Raw genomic sequence first — 21,282 nt, 5'->3', positions numbered from 1 at the left:
CATCTTCTAACTAATTTTCAATACCAAATAAAAAAGAGGAAGTTAATTAAACACAAACATAAAAAATTCAGAGTAAAAAATGGACTTAGAAATACTATGATAGTGTGTACCTTTTGTGTCATGCTGCAGCTGTTGACAATCAGCTACAGTTTAATGTATTTTTCATATGAGAAATTGTAAATGAAATGACAGTAGTAAAGAAATTAAATTTAATCTCCAAGACCTGCTGTAACAGCTTGTTAATAGCAGAATTAAAACTATAATTACTTAAGTTTTCTGCTATTTTCAAATAATAGTTTCATAAAATGTTCATGGTAGATACTCTTGAAACACCATGTTGCACAATGTTTGGACTAATTACTACAATTCTTTAAAAACATGGAAGGTACTGGTGCCTTTTTTACCCACATTTTAATTGTCATATCACCATCTATTTTAAATATTTTTCATATTTCAAGAAATACAACTATGTTATCTGAATTGGATTAGAAAAATAATTTTTATTTTGCAATATTTATAATTGTATCATCTTAGCAATATCATTATTTACTTCTTTACTTAGAGCAACCTTCTTGAGAATAGTTAGTAAACAGAGTATGTTTAGTATTTTATAAACCATTGTTAAATATTTCACATTTATACAAATTATTGTTTCAGATATCAATGAATGTGCTGTCAACCTTCTTCTGTGTGATAATGGCCAGTGCAGAAACACCCCAGGAAGCTTTCAGTGCACTTGTCCCACAGGATATCGACACAATACACAAACTAATTCTTGTGAAGGTAAGGCTGTTGACAATGTCATTCTGATATGTAATACAGTACACAGAATACTGTCTGTAATATTAATGCAGTGTATACAAAACATACAATAATTATTCTGAAAGTAAGAAGAAAGCTGCAAAAACTGATTTTGTAATAAAGTATGGTGCTGGGTACAATGCATAGAAAAATTATTGTGAAAGTGTTATTTTATACAATACATTAATGCCTAGTTGTGGATATGAATGTTTGTGTGTGTGTGTAATTATTTTTTTGTAAATTTAACTTTATAACACATAGACTAATTATTTTAGCAGTCAGGCTGTAAATGCAATACATGGGCTAGATTTTGTGGTAATAAGGTTAGTAAACAGGCTAATGTTTCTGATAGTATGATCTTAGATTCAAATACACAGACAAATTATTGTAACAGTAAGATTGTAAATCTAATACAAGTATCTAAATGCAGAACTGTATAAAAAAATTACTTATGCATGTAAAAGTGAAATTGGGGATATAATATGTGATTTTTGAATATTTGAGACTGAATATAATACACAAACTATATATGTTATGGATGTTGCCCAGTGTTATGTAAATATGCTAATAAGCTGTGAATCTGATATAAAAGAATGCTGTGGATGAGAAACAACAATTTGTCCATGTAAGAGTTAAGCTATGAATACAATATGTAAATATTCAAACTTTAAGACTAGTTACAATATGCAAACTGTATCTGTTATGGATGAACTACAATGTTAATTTAAGTTGGGAATGTGATATCTTGAAATAATTCTATCTGTTTAGTTAGTTCAATGCAGTCCAAGATATTAAAAATTAGATGTTATGTAAAAAAAATTCAGGAGATCAGGAAGTACAATTTTAAATCTTATAGAAAAGCTAATAGAGAAGAAAACTGGAATTTAATAATATCACTGAAGAGTTAATGTATTTGCTTTTGGTTCTCATAATTTATATTTCTTATTGTTTTAATGATTCTTATGCCATACTTAAATATGAACAGTTTAATTATTTCATTCAATTGTTACAACAGATATTGATGAGTGCAGGGAGCCAGGTCAGAAGCGTTGTATTGGTGGAATTTGTTCTAATACAGTAGGAAGCTATCGATGCGAGTGCGAACCAGGAACTACTCTAGATTCCTCACGAAACATCTGTATAGGTAAAGTTACATAATTGAAACCTTTTACACATGAATATGCTCCTTGTAGGTATTTAAATGTTACATAATTTTAAAACAAGATTTGACGTTCTTAATTTTATGGGATTATATAGAAAACCATGGTTTAAGTATGGCGTGTATCTGTATAAAAATTGGATAAATACTTTTCCTACTTAGAAGAAGTAAAACTGCAAATGCAACATGATATCATTGATTGTTACTTTTAGGTAGCTAAATGATATAAAGTTCTCTAAATTTCACAGATAAATCTAAGAAATAAAAAAGACCATATAATTATTAAAACCCTGTTTTCAATACTCAAAATGTTGCTTGATAAAATAAGTCTTTCATAAATTTTGAATGAATTTGTAAAACTGATTGTAAAACTTCAGATAACATTTGCCTTTTGTACTCAATGTAATTACTTGAATTAGTGTATTGAATCATAAGCTCGGAATGAGGCTGTAAATTTGGTTAATGTGTTAAATTGCAAGTAGTATTTGATTTTTAATTCATATCATGTTGCTGCATCACTGGTAATTTCTGCTCTCTCTATATGTATGTATAGAAACGTAAATTGAAATGTATGGTATAATCAAATCCAATACAAGTTTTTAACAGACTGATAATGTGGATTTGATGTTATGATACATATGTAATATACTCTTCAATAAAAGAAATGCAAAAGGGATATTTTTGTTATTTTAAAGAGAAATATATGTAATAACATTACATGCTCAGAGTATGTGATGTTACACATGTTAAGGCACTGATTGTCAGACCAAAATGACAATAAAAGTTGTGCACTTTGAAAACTGAGGAAAACATCGGATTTTTCGCCAAAACGCATGAGTGTCCAATAAATTTGTTTGAGAGATCTGCATGTTCTGAAAGTGCAACATGTGCAAAATCCCTATAAAAGTGACGGGTTCTCGGTTTCCATAGCTCAGTGTTAAGCCACGACACGCAATACAGCTACGCCAAGACTGACTGAAGCACAACGCAACAATGCCATTGGTTGCTTGGAAGCAAGCGAATCTCGATCAGATGTTGCCAGAGCTGTGAATGTCCACCCAAGCACCATCACAAGGCTATGGAATCGTCACCAACAACATGGATCAACTCATGACCATCCACGATCTGGCAGACCTCATGTGACCACGCCCGCACAAGATCGCAACATCCGGTTACGTCACCTTTGGGATAGGACCACCACTGTGACGTCTACTGCCTCAACCATACCAGGGCTGCGTAGGATTTCCGATCAGACCATACGCAACCGTCTACGAGATTCTTAGGCCCCATGTGCAACCCATCACGGTGAACGTCAACGACGTATTTCAACATAACAACGCCCGTCCTCACACAGCCCGACCCACCACTGTCTTTTTGAGACACCACAACATCAACGTTCTTCCCTGGCCCTCCAGAACACCAGATTTAAACCCCATTGAACATCTTTGGACCGACGTATGCGACGGCGACAACCTCAACCGCAGACTCTACCTCAGCTTGCAGCAGCTTTGCAGGCTGAGTGGACAGCCATTCCACAGGATGTGATTCGTCATCTCATCGCTTCTATGGGCAGGAGATGCCAAGCAGTTATTGATGCTCACGGGGGGCATACTCGTTATTGACGTTGAGTGACGTTAAACTTCACCTAGTGAGCGTGGACTTCGCCTTTGCAGACTTTGGATGTTCAGCAGTGAATGTGCAAAGTTTCACACATGTCATACAGAACTACCTGGAATAAACTTGTTAACAATGTGTCTCATATTTTGCCTTTTGCATTTCTTTTTTTTGAAGAGTATATATTAACCCTATTAGGACAGCAGCAGGTGTTGAGTGTACATATGCAAGTGTATGAGATTTTAAGGTGTTATTAAAAATGACTTTTGAGTCTGTAATTCACCTCTTCACATAGAAATGTCATCTTTCTCATGCATCTGCCTACAAAGTTTGCATGCCATTTGCCTTTGGGTAACTCCCACCTAAATTGTTTAATGTGAACTGTGCTACTGCATGATGATGTCATATGACAAAAAAACTTCCATCAGTTGGAGGACAACATAACCTCTATGAGCATGCACTCATGATAATGTCATTACTTTCTTTAGCACTGTATTGAACAGATGTGTTCAAAGTTGTATGAGTGTTTGATTAACAAAACTTTGTTTTTCATTATACCTTGGCTTACAGTGACTTCTATTTTCACCTGTGCAATGATGGTGTTACCTACAAAGCTACAATTGCACGAGAGAGATCACTAGCTGAGGAGATTATCATGGCCATTGTGCAACATATTGTTGGATCCATCAAGCATGCTAGACCTTCTCCTTCCTCCATTCTTTTTACATTCCGTTCCTTCATTTTGAATTTAAATTGGAGGAAGAAGATTTGGTTATCTGTTTCTTCCTTCTGGTTTTGCATTATGTTTTTCCCTACAAGTCAAGGAAAATCCCCTGACTTCAACATTGTTTCAGGACTTGATGTGTCAGGTATGTTCTTTTCTTCCTTTTTCATATTATGATTCTTCACGTTCTTTGCTTCAGAACCTTCATCCTCTCTATTTAGTTTTTCCTCTCACATCTGACATTCGGGTTCCTGCTGATTCCTTCCTTGAACAACTTTATAGCCTCACCATATATCTTTCTTTCTTTGCCTTTCTTATTCTCTTGTCCTAACTCACAGTCATTCTTCCTTTCTTTTTCTTGAATCTCACAATCACTTTTTAGAAACTTTTATTACCTTTTAGGGAGTGAACCCTCTGACAACTGTGTCACTATCCAATGCTTAATCTTCACATCTTCATATTTTTGTCACCATCTCTCCTCCCTGAACCTTGCATTTTATGCACTTCATTGTATGTGAGTTTTCAGGGGAGATTAATTCCTTTCCTTTAGCCCATACTACTACTTTTGCCCCATCCCTGCTTACTTAGTTTTTCTACTGTTGGAACTTATTGTGTAGGAATACACTCCTTAGTGATATATGTCTACCCACTTCCTATCTGCATTATATTTGCCAAACTCCCTTTTTGCCTCAACTTCTTTGGTGATATTTTTATCTTGCTAAATACCTAAGAATAGGTAGCCTGACACCACTCTTCATTATCTTCCCTGGTTTCTAACTCATGTTCCTCGACCTGGTTAATCTACCCCTTACCTTCCTGTTCTGTTTTCCAGAACCTCCTCAATTTCTCCAATCTACCATTACCTGTCATTTGGTGTGTCATGTCTCATCGGTAATTTTGGTCATGGTTTCTACCAACAGATAGGTTCCTCAAGTTCTCATTCACTGTCTATCTCTTCACTTCTTTTCTCCATCTCTCTCTCTTACCTTTTTCCACTTCCTTTTTTTCCTCCTTCTAATCCTGTCTTTCAACAACATCTCAAGGAGGCAGTACTGGATCTTTTGACCAAGCATGCCATTGAGAGTTGTTTTAACTAGTTTTTTACTCTCTCCCTATTGTGGTTTCAAAGAAGACCAGAGACTGGTGTCTGATAATTGACCTGATATGTTTTAATTGTTTTTTGATTGTTCCATGTTTCTGGATGGATAATTTATTTTTACTCCAGTGGTCGTTTTTCCCTGGACTGTGAATGACCAAGGTTGGCAATTCTAATGCATTCCTCCACATTTTGATTCATCCATAAGAATTGTGTCTTACAGCTTCTTGCTCTTCTCTTCATCATGGAGTCAGTTTCATATGTCTTCAATGGAGTTATAAAGACCTTTGTTTGCTGCCTTCATTGTCTGGAACTGGATGGATGACTAGCTTATGTTAGCCCATTCCTAGGAGATATTCTCTTCTCATACCTCTCTTTCTCTGTAGTCTGCACTTCCAGACTTTCAATGCATTTGCTCTCAGTTGAGCATGACTCATTATCTTCTAGTTTGTCTCTTGCTTCCACTGTTCCACACACACACACACACACACACACACACACACACACACACACACACACACACACACACACACACACACAAACACATCATACTCTTTATCTTTTCCTTTGCCCCCCTTGTCATGATATGCAACAATCCTTGTTAAGTCTTATTTTGTTGTATCTTTGGCCAACTCAACTTTGGTTTCCTCTGCTTTACTTAACATCTAAACTTCATCCTCTGCTTAATATTCTCCATCTGTTGTTTCAAACTCGCAGATCTCTAATTCATCAGAGGTACCATCCCATCATCTTCATATAACAGATTTTTCAGGTCCATTGCCCATTCAGCCAGACTATTTGATCATGTAGACTTTTTCTTGTCACTTACCACTTTGCCTATCAGTCTAAGTGGCATGTATATTGTCATTGGTCTATCCACCATTCCTTTACTCTTCACTGGTCTAGTTAACCTTTTCACAGTTGGTTAGGGGTCAAAGGCCATGTCATCATGTATGTTGACTTCCATTCACAATTTTATTTAACTACTATTTTATGAATTTATATCAATAAGTTTGGAGTCAAATTCTAGATTATAATTCAAACTTTAATGTTATGTATGAGTTAATTTCTTAATTTAAGGTAAATATTAAAATTACACATCTAAATATAGATTTTAGTGAGTCACATACTATGTTCAATGCAATACTGTTTGAAATTAAATATTTGTGATCTCAAAATTTTTATTCTATAATTTTATACAAATTAGGAACTCAAATTACTAATATTATCAAGCTAGAATATAAAGTAAGAACCTCATATCAAACATGGTGGCCTGGCTCAATTCTTTCCATTTTTTGAAAAAACAATATAACACATGTGAATAACCAGTCAATAGGTAAGAATGTTCCCAGAGTGGTTTCTCCACTGTTTTAATCTTGGAAAAGGATTCCAAGTTCTTTTGATCCAAGATTTCAGTGAGGTAGGTAATGTCTTCAGTCTGCTCAAAGTTTTATATTTTATAAAGTCTAAATAAATCTTAATTAGTAAACTTAATCAATTATAGTGGAATTCTATGATATCAGTGTAGTTATTTATGATATTTTACTTATTGAAATGTATGTATAAAACCTAGAAAAATTTTGTTTGATATTCTCCACTTGTGAAATTTTAAAAAAGCTTAGCAACCTGTGTCCATCAAGAACCAAGTACAAAGGTAATAGTGAGAAGAGATAATTTTTTGCTTTACTTCTTAATTTATTGTTTTATATTTTAAGAAAAATAAGTTTAATAATTTATTTTTGAATATTAGTAATCTTACAATCTATATGCATATATATTATGTATAATAATTGAAATGTGACTGCATATTACAAAATACTAGTTTGCTAAAATATACCAAGACTGGGAAGACTAATAATCAGTTTTATATTACTGGATAGGTGACTTGAGTGCATGAGCACCACATCAATGCAGGTTATGTAATATTAGGTAGGCATGAGTGGGAGGTCAATATAAAATTAAATATTTATAAATACATATGTTTCATATATATTGTTGTGAAACTTAAGCTACTTAGACTAAACAATTGTATTTTTGTGTTATAATATATAGTCTGACATGAAAGAAACCATAATTTATGTTTATTTTCTAATTTTTTTCATGGTACTTATGAGATTGGTTAAGTGACAAACCCCACATAGTTAGACTGTACAAAATAGCATACACTATAAAGTCATATCAAAAATAAACATTTGAAATGTATTTAGGGTTAATCACTTTTCTACTTTTTTACTTCTTTGTTCCATCAAGATTTTTCAGTTTCCACCATTTCTTGTTATAGGACAGTGTTATCCACTATATTTTGTATTTCCTGGTACCACAAAATACTTTCTTCTTGTTTATCTCCTCTACTCTGTGCTCCTTCCTTCTTCACTAGTTTCCTTACCTAACTTCATTGCAAGAGTAGCATCATAATAGTCTTGCATACTCTTGTGTGTGACACATTTGAATTCTTGGCTTTGTGCTTCTTATACTACCTTTCTCTCAAGACTTATTTCTTTCTACTTCTTGCTTGTGGTCTACATCATTCACACATCTGTGTAGTCAATTCTTCTTGTACTCTCTTCTACCCAGACCAGTCTTTCCTTCTTAAGACTTCTGCAGTTTGGAAGAGTGACTACAATTCTTTTGTATATCCCTCCCTTTTATCTCTTACCTTTATGGTCATTAAGACCTATAGAGGCTACTATGTCCTGTTCAGGCTGTGTGATGTTATTTATCATCACTTTTCCCTTTCTAGGTCCCCTTCATTGGCTTTTTATACCTTGGGACCTCTCTCCTTCTACCCTTATTGAATTGACTCTATTAAGTTCTCCAGTTTTTATATGCTTATATAGATGTGAATGCTTGCAGGATCTTCCACATGTTTTAATATCAAATTCATTACCTGATTCATTCACATGCTTTTCCTTTTCACTGGCCTTTCAACAAGATTCTCCAAGCAGGCATTTGGATAACTCCCCACATGTTCATTTCTTATTATCTGTATCACCTGAGTTTTGCTTTTTGCTGGATTTTGACTTCCACTTGTTGCCATCCTTCAGTCAACTCACCATCTTCGAGAAGTGTATGTACATTTTTGTTTTTTGCCAGATGGCTGATGTTACATCTCTGGATATGCTTATTTCCCAAAATCTTCATTGCATGAAGCCAAGATAACAGAAGTCACTGAAACCATCCACATTGGCTCTACCAGTGCTCATTGCCAAATTTGGAGTTTCACAACATCAGTTGAGGTATTCTTATGATATACATACTTATTCAACAATCCAATCTATACCATACCAAATCCATGGACTATCTTGAAAAAAGCTATCACTGGAGAAATGTTTTGCCTGCTTCTTTAGCTTGTTTTTACTGGCTTTCAAAAATAGGGTTTGACAATTATCCATCTCACTTTCTCCAGTAAAATACCTTTATGGCTGATTGTGTGATAGGGATCTGGGCACTTCTCTGGGTTTCTCCCTTTTCTTCAAGTGCAGCATGGAAAATATTTGCCACTTACATGTATTAGTAAGTGAATCCTCGTCAGTTGGGCTTAGCACAGTATGGTGAAAAGTGGGACAATGGTAGTTCTGTCAGTATAGTATAGGTCACCCCATAAAAAAAGTGCCACAAAATTAAGGTGCTCTCCACCTGCAGCTGAAACCTATCCAGTTGAGTTCGGGTAAGTACACACAGTATAATGTAATCACACCTCAATCACAATCACACTACACATATTGGCTTGTGTGTAAGTGCTTAGACAGTTATGTTCTCATTCTACTTGTCCCTGTGACAATAGGAGCTCATTTGTCTCTTCCTCCCCCTTACATTCCAGGTATGTACTTTGGTCAAAATGAGATGCAGTTTCCCATGAGTGTCCCCTGTGGAGCCCTTGTTGTGGGATTCCATTCAGCAATCGGAAACTATAATTTTGTATTTGCTGATAAACTATCAACCTAGCTGATATAATTTTTGTCTTGTTTTGTTTACCATGAGATTTGCTTTTATTACTACAGCCTTTCATTTAATTTTTTAATGATGTTATAGTATGATATGAACAATATTAATGAAGCACAGCTTTGAAAGTCGCCACAGGCAAAGTTTTAATACCTTTGGATAAAGCATGTTAAGTATTAGTTGCATCTGTGTGAAGTAATTAAAGTGGTGTGAGCAGTAATTAATGATTGTGTGGGAAAGTGTTTAGATGAAACTTCTGCATAGGTGAGCAGAGGAACCTAATGGAAAGTTTAAAAGGCTTAATAACAAACCAAAGGTCTGAGAAGTTTTATAGTTTTTTCAGACATTATATTCATTCAAGAAAATGTTTGCATGCCAAATTAAGACTGTCTGAAAGCTATGGAAGTTTTATTCTGTGAAAAGACATTCATAAAGTTTATTTAGGTCTAGCAAGTACAACAGGTAATAACAAAATATTTAAATGTTTCAAATTCTTATTTGTTGAGTATTATTGTTAAGATTATCATATTCAAACAACATAAATAAAAAATAACTTATCATTTATTAGAATTAACTTTATATTTATTAAATGTAAATTGATGTTGACTAAAAATATACTTCCTAGCCTAGCAACAGTAATTGTAGTGGCATTTTCAAAGGTGAAGTTCTCAGTTACTGATAAATCTTTGACAGTTTTTGATGTGATTTTACAGTATATATTCAAAATGGTGAGAAAAAATCAAGAGAAATCATATCAGTGTTGCTCCTCTAGTCTGAAAGGATGAAATGTGTTGTAGAATGTCATTACAAAATTTCAAAAGTTAATTAAAGTAATGTTTTAACAGTGTATTAAAGTAACATATGGATTATAACAAACATATTAAAATAAGTTCGAAAAAGTGAGTATGAACTGCTGAAATTGGATATGGAGGGTGTCAGGGTTTTTTTAATATGTTTATATGGGCTGGGATTCTTCTACAATAGGTCTCTCTGACTTGATAGTGATAAATTTGAACAGTAAATTGATAGCACACAATTCACTTGTTTTAAAATAATATACATTCAAAACAAACATTTTTACAAAATCCTATAGGAAATCACAGTTCCAAGATGGTAGTACTTCCCTATTCTTGCAAGATTAGCTATTCTCATTTATTGCTGCCTTCTATATGCAAACTGTTTTATTATGTATGCTACAAGCCTTTCACACACCCCTACTGCAATCAGGCAATTTCATTGTGTTTTTTATGAAATCGTCCTGTATCATCTATCCACCAACAGGAGCATAGCACACTCATATGACTCCCTCTATGTGCCTTTACTGAACTGTCACTTCAATTTTGCAGTGCTTACACTTGTACATCTTTCTTTTCTTTATCTTGATTATATTTATTATTTATTTTAAGTGCTTTTCTCAACTACTACAATATGAATTTCAAAATTTATGTCATCACTTCTGGTGTTTCTTGTTTGATATGTACTTTAACACATGCTTCAGGTGCTGGCAACCCAAGGGAATATTTGCCTACATTCATTCATGGGGAGATTGAATGTCCTATGGGTTTATTTCTGTCTCCAGACATTTCCCTACCTGTTCCTAAACCTGTGTAACCTTGGCAAGCTGACTAGGACCTTGCTTGTCTGTTTCCACTTCCTGAATGCACCATACTTTTCCATACCCTCCCTGAGGATTTTGGTTAGCTTTCCTTGTTTTTTTTCAGACATTATTTCTCAGGTATGTGTTATATCCATTGCTTCTATCTGTTATGACCTATGTCCTTACAGGAAAATACTTCTCAATCCTATTTGGATTTCATCTATTGCTGATGTTCAAGTTCATTCAAAATAATTCACCTCTTACTTGGACGATGGTGTTCATGTGCCTCATCATCCATGGATCAGTCTGCCCTCATGTTTTATATGGCTGGCTGTCCATATCCTGACTAACAACTGGTGGTTTTGATTTCACCAGTTTTGTGGGTGGGCCTAAAATCTCCCACTAGTTTCATGCTTGCCCTTTTTCCAAATTCTGTTTTACCCTCGAGAATCTTTTGTAGTCATTTCCATAATTGTCTTTAGTTTGTTGAGACCTTTTATGTCATGATACTGTTTTATCCCAATCCCATTTCCCTGTTCCTTAACTTTGGGATTTGTGTATGGTTCGGTTTTTAGGATATTTTGTCTTTGATACAGTCCCAGATTCCTTGGAGTCTTGGGTGGCATCTGTTCTGCAATAATCTCTCATTTCTCATTTCATAGCCTGTTTATTTCAGTTGGAGCTGAGTGTGGTGGTGATTTCAGTTCCCCTCCCCAATCCTAACCTATCCCTCCTTATTATGGTGTTACAGCTCATCAGTTTTCTCAGTGACACATGATATACTGCCCACAGTTCTGGTGACTCCCTGACAGGCTCAGACCCAATGGGGTCTTGACTTGCAGCCTTCATTCATGAGTCTTCTGATCACTTCCTACTGGCTAGCTCATCTATGGTTTCCTCGAACTCTTATACCACTTCCCTTATTTACCGACCTCCTTTGTCAATATCAATCACCGGTTATAGATCCTGCACTTCGTGTCCTCTGTATTCATGCCTTGCTTTTGTCCATTATGTAGTTTTTCATTTGTATCAATTCATCTGTTCTTCCTCCATGGAAGTGTATCAGTGAAAGTTGAAGGTCTTTCACACATGTGCCTAGTCTCTAAAATTTTCTGCTGCTTACCCTTGTATTGCTGGTGTCTCCAAGTTTTGCACAAGACCTTTCAACCAAGGGTCTTTGGTGTCCTTTCTTTCAAATTATTGAGCAGCCTTATTCAATGTCTTTCATCTTTCCCATTATGGCATTGGTCTTCTCTCACCTGATCTTCCCATATTAATCAGTTCCTTCCAGACTCATCAATGCCTTTAACAACCTGCTCTTCTGGATTGTTTTATTACTTTGGTCCTCCATCCCTTTCTTTACTTCCTTTAGAACCTATTACCCCATATTCTTTGTTTCACCCATACCATGAGGCTTATTTCCTTCTCATTTTGGTCTTTGGACTTTGATGGTATTATACACACATTTGACCACTGTGCCTTTCTTCTTCTTTATCTGGATTGTTTTTCCTCCCCAAAACCTTGGTGGTTAATGAGGTTACTTACTCCTTTTTTGCTGTTTCTTCTCCCTCTATTTGTTATCTCTATCCCCATCCTTCATGCCCTTTGTTTTTATATTGCCTTCCTGGTTTCCTTCCATAGTTCCTGTCTCTTTATCTTGCATCAACCCTCTTTGTCCAGATATCTCTCCCCTTTCACCCTTACCAATTGGGTTCCTCTTTTGTTCCAGTGTTCTTACTCTTTGTTCCTTTACCACCATACTGTGTTACCTCTCCTCACAATTGACACCTCACCTTTTTCCTCATTTCTTGTCTTCACAAACCTTTGAAGGATATCCTACAAATGGACATGTAGACCATCACTAACATGTTCATTTCCAATTATTTAAATCATTATCAATCATGGTTTCAGCTTCCTCAGGTTTTTGTTTTCCACCTGTGTCTCTCTTTTTCTTTTCTTTTTGTGTGTGTATGTGTGTTAAAGTCCAAACAGGTAGGTTCAGTTACTTTGGAGCATCCATTGACAAAATAAATTGTTCTTCTTATCTCTGTTAAACTTTGAAACTAACTTTACAATATCACCTTATCACCTGTTAAGGTTAATTACTTACATGCTGGCTAACTTTCTGTTTTCAACTTTTTTTTTTGTAACTGAACTTCACTTTATTTGGATTCACTTGGTTGCCTATATTTATATATTTTCCTGCAAACTAGGAGATGCTATGTTGTAACAATATTCACTTATTCTTATGAGGAGAAAAAAATTCAGAGTTTTTGAGAAAGGTGACATCAACAATACTACAACAATTGCACTACAAACACATACATCACTTGCCTAGCTACATCACAAAATTTATCCTAACTATTACTTTCAAAATAATTAACTTCTAACACTTGTTATGAAAACTAAATATTCAATAAATGCTAAATCACCAAACATACTAAATAATACCTTTTATGCTAAACAACATTGTATATCCAACACAGGAAATAATATTTAAATACAGAGCAAAAGTAATCTGATCTGTACTTTAATTTTATGAATGTAACACCACCAAGTTAAAACGTCTTAATGATGCTGAATTAATAACAATAAAACATTAACCACTTTATCTTTTTATTAAAATATATGTAATAAATGTACAAGCATAACTGAGTAACCAACAACATGTTAAACTTTGTTAGTTCTTATTAAGAGTAAAAAACAAAAATGATGTTTTTGGCATACTGAAATAAAAATATTTAATAAAAAATTAACTCACTAGCCCTTATGATGATAACTGTATTACTGAAACCAGTCAGTTGACATTTTTAATAAAGATCTTATCTCACACTTTGATATGAAATTTGTTTTATTTTACTTTTAACATAGTAGCAAAATATGCTTGAAAAATTAAAGTTTGTTAAATCACTTAACAAAACATCTTTTATCCTACTTTAGAACACTTTTACTGTCACTTTCCTAAGATCTATAATTACTGGGACAATTTTTATGATCTTCATTGGAATGAGGAGTAACATTAGCCAGTTCTCAATTTTCTGGAACCTGCCCACTATTCAGGGCTTAAAAAACATAATAACAAGTGGTTCACACATTCAGTTTTTAACCCTCTTCAAAACCTTTAGCAAATATAATCTGGGTGATGAGCTTCATTCTCTAAACTTCCTCAAATGTTTCTTGAAAAGCTCAAAAATAATATGATCATCTTGTTCAGCCTTGTTTCTATTTAGTTACAAGCTTTAAGCTATGTAAAACAAACTGTTTTGATTCCTTGTTACAACTTGCAGTCATTCTAGAAAGAAAAATGAGGAATATTTCTTAAATCTTCAGTAGTAAAAACAGAAGAAAAAGTATAATTTAATAACCAAGCCATCCTATAATCATCAGAACTTCTTATTATCCTAACATTTTGTTTACACTTCATGTATTTAAACCATCCTTATTATTAAGTTTTACATTTTGAGCCACTATTTTTTCTTATAGTTTTGATATCCTATTTCCCATTCTACCAATCACTTGATTTTCTATAATTTTCCAAATTTGAAAATCATTTGATTTACATCACATTTTAGCTCTTTATACTTATTTTTAGACTTTATCACTTGAATGTTTCTATTACTATGAGTTTATTATCATAGCAATATTATAAACAATTTTATAGTGGTTAGAACTATGCTTTGTACATAAAATTTAGAACTGTAATCATAACATTTTTTCTTTATTTTTAAAAAAATCACTTACTTATAATTTTACAGATAATAGAAGAAGCTCCTGCTGGTTAAAGCTCCGAAATGGGCACTGTGAGAATGATTTAAAGGAACCTATGCTGAAGTCTGAATGTTGTGCTACAGTTGGAAAAGCTTGGGGTAGTCCATGTAAAAAATGTTCTGATGAAGGTAATTTTCACTAGTTTTTAATAACATCTAGAATAAGCTTCAAATAACAAAAATATGAGTGCTAAAACTTGGATTTATACTTCAAACAGTTTTCCTCAGATACTAAGTACAGAATCAACAGTTGTATTAGAATGAGTAACTCAGAAATGTTATCATGTTTTTTTATCAGAATGTAATTCAAAAGTCTTGTTTTTAACCTTAGTGCTAAGTGAAAATTTTTTCTAGCCGTAAACTGACTGTTTCTTTTGAACAGAAAAGAAAAATTGAATTTATAACTTTCTGAAATTTGACAAGATAAATTTCCTTCTGTTTAGAAAATGTTTGCTGAAATGTAAGACATTTTGCTTTAAATTATTCATAGTTTTGTGTATGTTATAAGTATTTTCAGCAAAACGTTTTACCCTCAACATTTCAACTTTAACATGTATATTCTGTATGCATTGCTGATATTAAATAAGGGATTTATATTCTTGCTAGAGCAAGGAACTGCTTCTGTTATTAAATAATGTCTCTGGCATGTCAGAGTTTATTTTTGTATGAAACAAGTGCCAGGTGACTAAGCATTTGCTTTGATAGGCAAAAATCTAATATTGTAAAACAGACTTTTCACCCCCATAAAATGATCAGAAAATGCTCTTTAACAAGGTTTATGACCAGTCCAAAGATTAGTAAAAGTCAAACATCATCATAGCAAGTTAAATATGTTTGAATTAATGAGTTACAGGTAATATGGCTTATTATTTATGAAAGTTGGTTGCATTTCATAAACACTGTCTGCAGAGATTAAACCGTCATGATTTGAGCATAATCGTTACGATTTTGGTGTATACATTATGACTATATGCTCATACAGACAAATATTACAACTTGTTGCAACTCCCAAATTATTATATATTATATAGGCCTATACAATAAAGTGATAAATTGTTCCCCCATGGCTTGAAAGTGGTGAAAAGAAAATTTCTAGTGAGATACAAATAAATTTTGATAATAAATAAAAGACATAGTCCAAATGGCTACTTGCGATAATCATGTTTGTGCTTGAAATAATAAAAATTATTTGGATCTTTGACGTCTACCAATAGTTTAAGTTCAGTGCTTCTCCATACTGGGTACATGGGGGAATCCATAGTTACGTCATCAGTGCTTGTCAGTCAATCAGCACTTGCGTAGATGGGTATTTCTCGTTTTCTAAGTTGCATAGAAACACCAATGCAATCATTCACAAGATGGGAAAAAAGAGGCCTCATTTACCAGATTGTCTTGTTTCTGGCAAATCTAAAAGGACTAAAACTGTGAATCAAAAATTTAGGAAAAAGTATAGTGCAAAATATCCAGTAATTGCATCAAAAGTCAGTGATAGTCATGCATTTTGTACAGTTTCTCACATCAATCTTTCTGTGGTGCATGGTGGGATAAACGATTGTTCCAGACATACAAAATCGGCATCTCACCAACAAAAGGCTGAGGCGAAGACAAAAAGGATGCAGCTAACGACATTTATGAGTAAGAAATCATAATATGAAACCATAAATGCAGAAGTGATGTTCACGCAATACATCATTGCTCATAATTTACCCCTAGCTGTAGCTGATCATGCAGGACTTCTATTCAGAAAAATGTTCCCAGACTCTGATATAGCAAAAAAATATGGCTGTGCTAGAACCAAAACTACAGCCATTGTACAAATGTTGGGTTGTGAAGATGACAAGATTATTTCAAGCATACTTACTAACAGTGTTTACAGTTTAGCCACAGATGGATCCACAGACATGGATGACTCAAAACTGAATCCAGTGGTTGTATGACATCATGACCCTCTGCTTGGAAAAATTGTTTGTTCTCTTTAAACAATGGTAGAATGGAAAGAAGCTTCAACAGGAGAGAATATTTTCATGCTTTTAGACCATGAATTAACAAAGAGGAAAATTCCATAGGAAAACTGTCTTAGTGTTTCTTCAGACAATGCCTCAGTTATGTCTGGTATAGGTAAAGGTGTGATGGTGCACATCTCAAGACGACAGCCTAGCATTTACTTCATGGGCCGTGCCTGTCACCTCATGAATATTGCTGCCCAGAAAGCTTCCAGAGAACTGCCCTGCCCAGTTTCTGTTTTTTTGATAGATATCTACTATTTTCTGGACAAACATGCTAACAGAAAAAAACATTTCAAAGAGTTTCAAGGATTGAATGACAAATAAAAAAGAAAAATTCTACAACTTGTTAACACAAGATAGCTATCACTTGGGGTGTGCCTCAACAAAATATTGGACATGTGGAAGCCATTGAAGAAGTATTTTCACTGTGAAAAGGAAAAACTAGATTCAAAAGGATCTTAACGTGCAGCTCAATCAGGCAGCAAGACTTTAATAGTCATGATATCCTCTCAGCCACACAGGGACACAGTCGAGACATCCTCTCAGCCACACAGGGACACAAAACAACAGTCTCCAAAAGCAGACAAAGAAACATTTGATATAACTCTATATATCTTTAGGCAGTCTGACCTTGAACTAAAGAAGAGACAATCAATGAAAAAAAAGAAGAAAATGAAAGCTAGCAAGGAAGCAACCAAGAAAAGTTATGCGCAGAGCAAGTTAGATAAGTTAACAGTTTTCTTGGACAACAAAATGAACTTGTTATTTTGTCTTTTTCTTCAGTCTGCAATTCCTCTATTTGAGCAAGCCAATTTGATATTGCAAAGAGAAGAACCTTGCATACACATTATGCATAGAACTCTGATTACACAAGTTAAAAATATACTTGTCAGATACATCAAGCCAGAATATCTTGAAGGCAACATCACTGAACTTGACTACAACAATGAATCCTTACACAAATATGATGAGGCAGTTTCTATTGGAAATGCTGCCAAGAAATACATTGTTAAATATGAAAAGGACCTGGACCTGATCAGCTTCTACACCAGTGTCAAGAAATACAATATTGCAGCTATAAATTGCATGATGAAACATTTCCCTCTAAATGATGAACTTCTGATTCATGCAGAGGTTGCTTATCCAAAACTGAAAGTCAGCAAAGAATTCTCTTCTCTACGCTTCTTCACAGACAGGTATCCTGTCCTTGTCAATATACATGAGCACAATACTATTGACAAGTTGGAAGGGCAATATTTGAACTATCAAATTGATACTTTCTCAGAAACTGTCTTTCAGTTGAATGTTGACAAGTTTTGTGTTCAGCTGTCTACAGTTAAGGATGGAAATAGCAATCAGAAGTATGACATTCTCTGTAGGGGTTATGCTTGGAATTCTTACAATCTTCCATTCTAATGCTGACAGTGAAAGGATATTTAGTTTAGTGACTAAAAACAAAAGCAAGTTCAGACCAAAATTGAGCACCTCAGTTTTTAGCAGTATTATAACACACAAGTTGTGTATGCAGTCAAATGGACAATGTTGTTATAACTCCCAACCATCCAGAGACATTCTCATGAAAGCAAAGTCTGCAACAGCTGCAAAACTATTACAATAAGTGTCATAAACATGATATAAACTAGTCCTTACACAAAGGCTTTTTCTGCTTACTGTTTGTGCATGTTCAATGTTGTTTTACCAGTATGTTTGTCACTCTGAACTAAATAAAAGACATAATTTCAAAATAATTTTTTTAAATTTATTTATTAAATACACAAAACACAGTCATAAATGAGCAATCAATAGCAGTAATAAATAATAATAGTTATAATAATAATACAATAATAAACAGCTTAGAGACATTGGCCAGGCCTACTAGCTGCAAATGATAAAGGGCTCTGTCTACAATCATTCGCTCAGTCATTTGAAATAGTTGGCATCTCTGTGTCTGGAAGTAAATTACATGTCACTATGTGTTTTTAGAGTCACTCATATGTATCCAGTAAGATTTAAGGGTGGAGAATATGCTGGCTAGTCCATTTTCTCTGCTATCTTTTCCCAAGAACTTGCTAAATATTTGAACACCATAAGGCTGCATGTTGTCATCTGCCAGAAAACATCCTGACCTTCTCATGTGTAGTAACAGTAGTGTTTGTAAGACTATTTCCCTATATTATATGGCATCCATAGTGTGATATTATAACATATAAAGATGAAGTTAGGATTGGAGCAGGTGTTGAATACTTTTAAGAGTAATCTTGAAAAGTTATCCTGTAGTAGTGTGGGTATTATTAAATTAGAATAAAAATTATTATAGAACAGTTTTACTCCACATGCATATATTAAGTATTTTTTATTGGAATTAACTTTTGACGTAATTCAGGAACCATTATCAAGTGTAATGAACAATATAAACATATAACTATAATTATAAATGCTTAAAAGAACAACACAGTGTGTTTTTAGAAATTAATAAACTAAATTATGTAATAGATACACGAGGTAGATATCAATAGCTATAACATAATAACATGATAATTTCATAATTTTATAACTGAAATTCATTCTATGATGCTACTATTCAGTTTTTATATTAAACAGCACTCTGTAAAGAGCTTTTCTTGGTTGATATTAGAATTTTCTTACACTGAAAGATTATTTTACTTTTTGTCTTCTTAAATGGTTTTTCTCTGTCAATTATGTGAACACTTTTAAGTGTTTGGCAACTCATCACAGTCTAATATTCATACACTGTCAACATTGTCGTCAACTACCAAAACATATCACAAGTCACCTAACACTTCTGTTGCATAAAATATGCTCAGAGGTGCCACTGACATTATTTCATAACAGTAGTTGTATTTTGTTACAGCTAGTACAAAGAGAACTTTGGTTGTTTTTTAGTTATTATATTGAAACTTGAAATAACAATACTTATTTTACTATTATGAAACTGGAAACCTAACACACACTTGTGTAATAGTGTAAAATGGAAAAGATGGATGATTCTGATTCTTTACTTAATTATTTTTAAAGACTTTTACATTTCAACAACTTTTCAGAGATTTGTTTGTTAGTTTAGAATAATGTTTTAATAGCAAGAACAGAACAATTTAAAAACATATACAATTATTTATTCTTTTGCATTTGAATAGATTTGAGATGCAATAAAGGATTTGCCATGCTGGATGGAACAACATGCATAGGTAACATAACACAGATTTGTTTATATTTAAAATGTCAGAAAAGTACTGAAATTTAATGGTTTAATTTATATTATTAATGAAAGAAAAGGAAAAATGATGTCAAACATTTGTATTTTGTATTCTTATGCTTTTAAATCTTTTCACTACATACAAGTTAAAAATACTTTTGTTTGATTTAATCTGGATCTAAGTATTTAATGTTAGATTAATTTATTTTCATAATAATTGATTCTGTGTTGTTGTTGTTGTTTTGTTATATATAGTGCATTATGTCATGGAAATAATTGCTTTAATTTATAGTATATAACGGCAACATGTTAAATATTTTAATATGGCATGCATTGTATTTTTGAACTTTAGTCAGTGATGAGAATAATAATTGATGACTGTTGTAAAGCTAAGTGGTCCTACAAGAGAGAGTGGAGTAGTATAGATACAAAAAAAATAAAAGTGGGCATTCTGGTGAATTGTGATCTATCATTATTTAATAAGATAAATATAATATACTCTAAATGAAGATTTATTTTACATTCAATAATTCTTCTGTTTTTGCACAAATGCATTAATTTTATTTAATTGAAAAGTAATATTCACTAAATTATCAAATTACAAATGCCTGTACTTCTTCATCATTGGCTTATATTTCTATTGCCATACATAGACATCAATGAGTGTGAACTCTTCCCAAACATCTGTTCGGGTGGTGGACTGTGTGTCAATTCTGCAGGTTCCTACAAATGTAACTGTCCCCCAGGCCTAACACTTGACTCAAGTGGAACAAAATGCATAGGTGAGATGTTTAACATGAAATAGAAGGTTTATTAGTTCCTAATATACATAAATGAAGTTCATGATTTGCCATTGTTTTGTACATACAGGACTGATTAGTGTAAGAGTTATTATTTAGTTATTTTGGTGACATAATATTTAATGATTATTTAGTTTTAGTAACAAGAGTGTTACAGGTAATTATTTTAAAGACAATAGTCATGACAAATTTCGTAATGTGACTTGATAAGAGTTGTGCATTTTGTGTGTAGTTAAATTGTGTAGTATTGATGATGTCATATTTCTTGAAATCTTATTTTTCACACTATATGGGTATTGTTACATCATTGTACTTCCTAGTTTACAGAAAGTTCTAGGCCTCAGAAATATATAAATGTAAGTAACCAAGAGAGTGCAAGTCAAGAAAATATTCAATCAGAAGAAAGTTAGTTAATTAGAAGAAAATGTGAAGTTAGCCAGCATGCAAATGAAATATCTTAACGGGTAATTTCTATAGTGTTTCACAGCTGTATTGTAACAAAAGATATAACAAAAATAATGTCTTGTCAATGGAGTTTTAAAGTAAATGAACCAGCTTGTGT

General features: G+C 33.4%; 1 protein-coding gene across 2 annotated transcripts in view; it reads left to right on the top strand.

Moving 5' to 3' along the window:
- The window catches only part of LOC143258492 (fibrillin-1-like), a 213,894-nt gene that overhangs the window by 76,214 nt on the left and 116,398 nt on the right, over positions 1–21,282 (top strand). For both annotated transcript variants that reach the window (XM_076517540.1, XM_076517542.1), the window contains 5 exons: positions 658–783; positions 1,817–1,945; positions 14,689–14,829; positions 19,862–19,912; positions 20,574–20,702. In XM_076517540.1, the coding sequence (XP_076373655.1) occupies positions 658–783; positions 1,817–1,945; positions 14,689–14,829; positions 19,862–19,912; positions 20,574–20,702 (576 nt within the window). The remainder of the gene's footprint in view (positions 1–657; positions 784–1,816; positions 1,946–14,688; positions 14,830–19,861; positions 19,913–20,573; positions 20,703–21,282) is intronic.

The sequence above is a fragment of the Tachypleus tridentatus genome, chromosome 8 (assembly GCF_004210375.1).
Source record: "Tachypleus tridentatus isolate NWPU-2018 chromosome 8, ASM421037v1, whole genome shotgun sequence".
In the NCBI taxonomy this organism is placed as follows: domain Eukaryota; kingdom Metazoa; phylum Arthropoda; class Merostomata; order Xiphosura; family Limulidae; genus Tachypleus; species Tachypleus tridentatus.
Note: the sequence above shows the minus strand (reverse complement) of the source record. Positions and strands in the feature narration are given on the sequence as shown.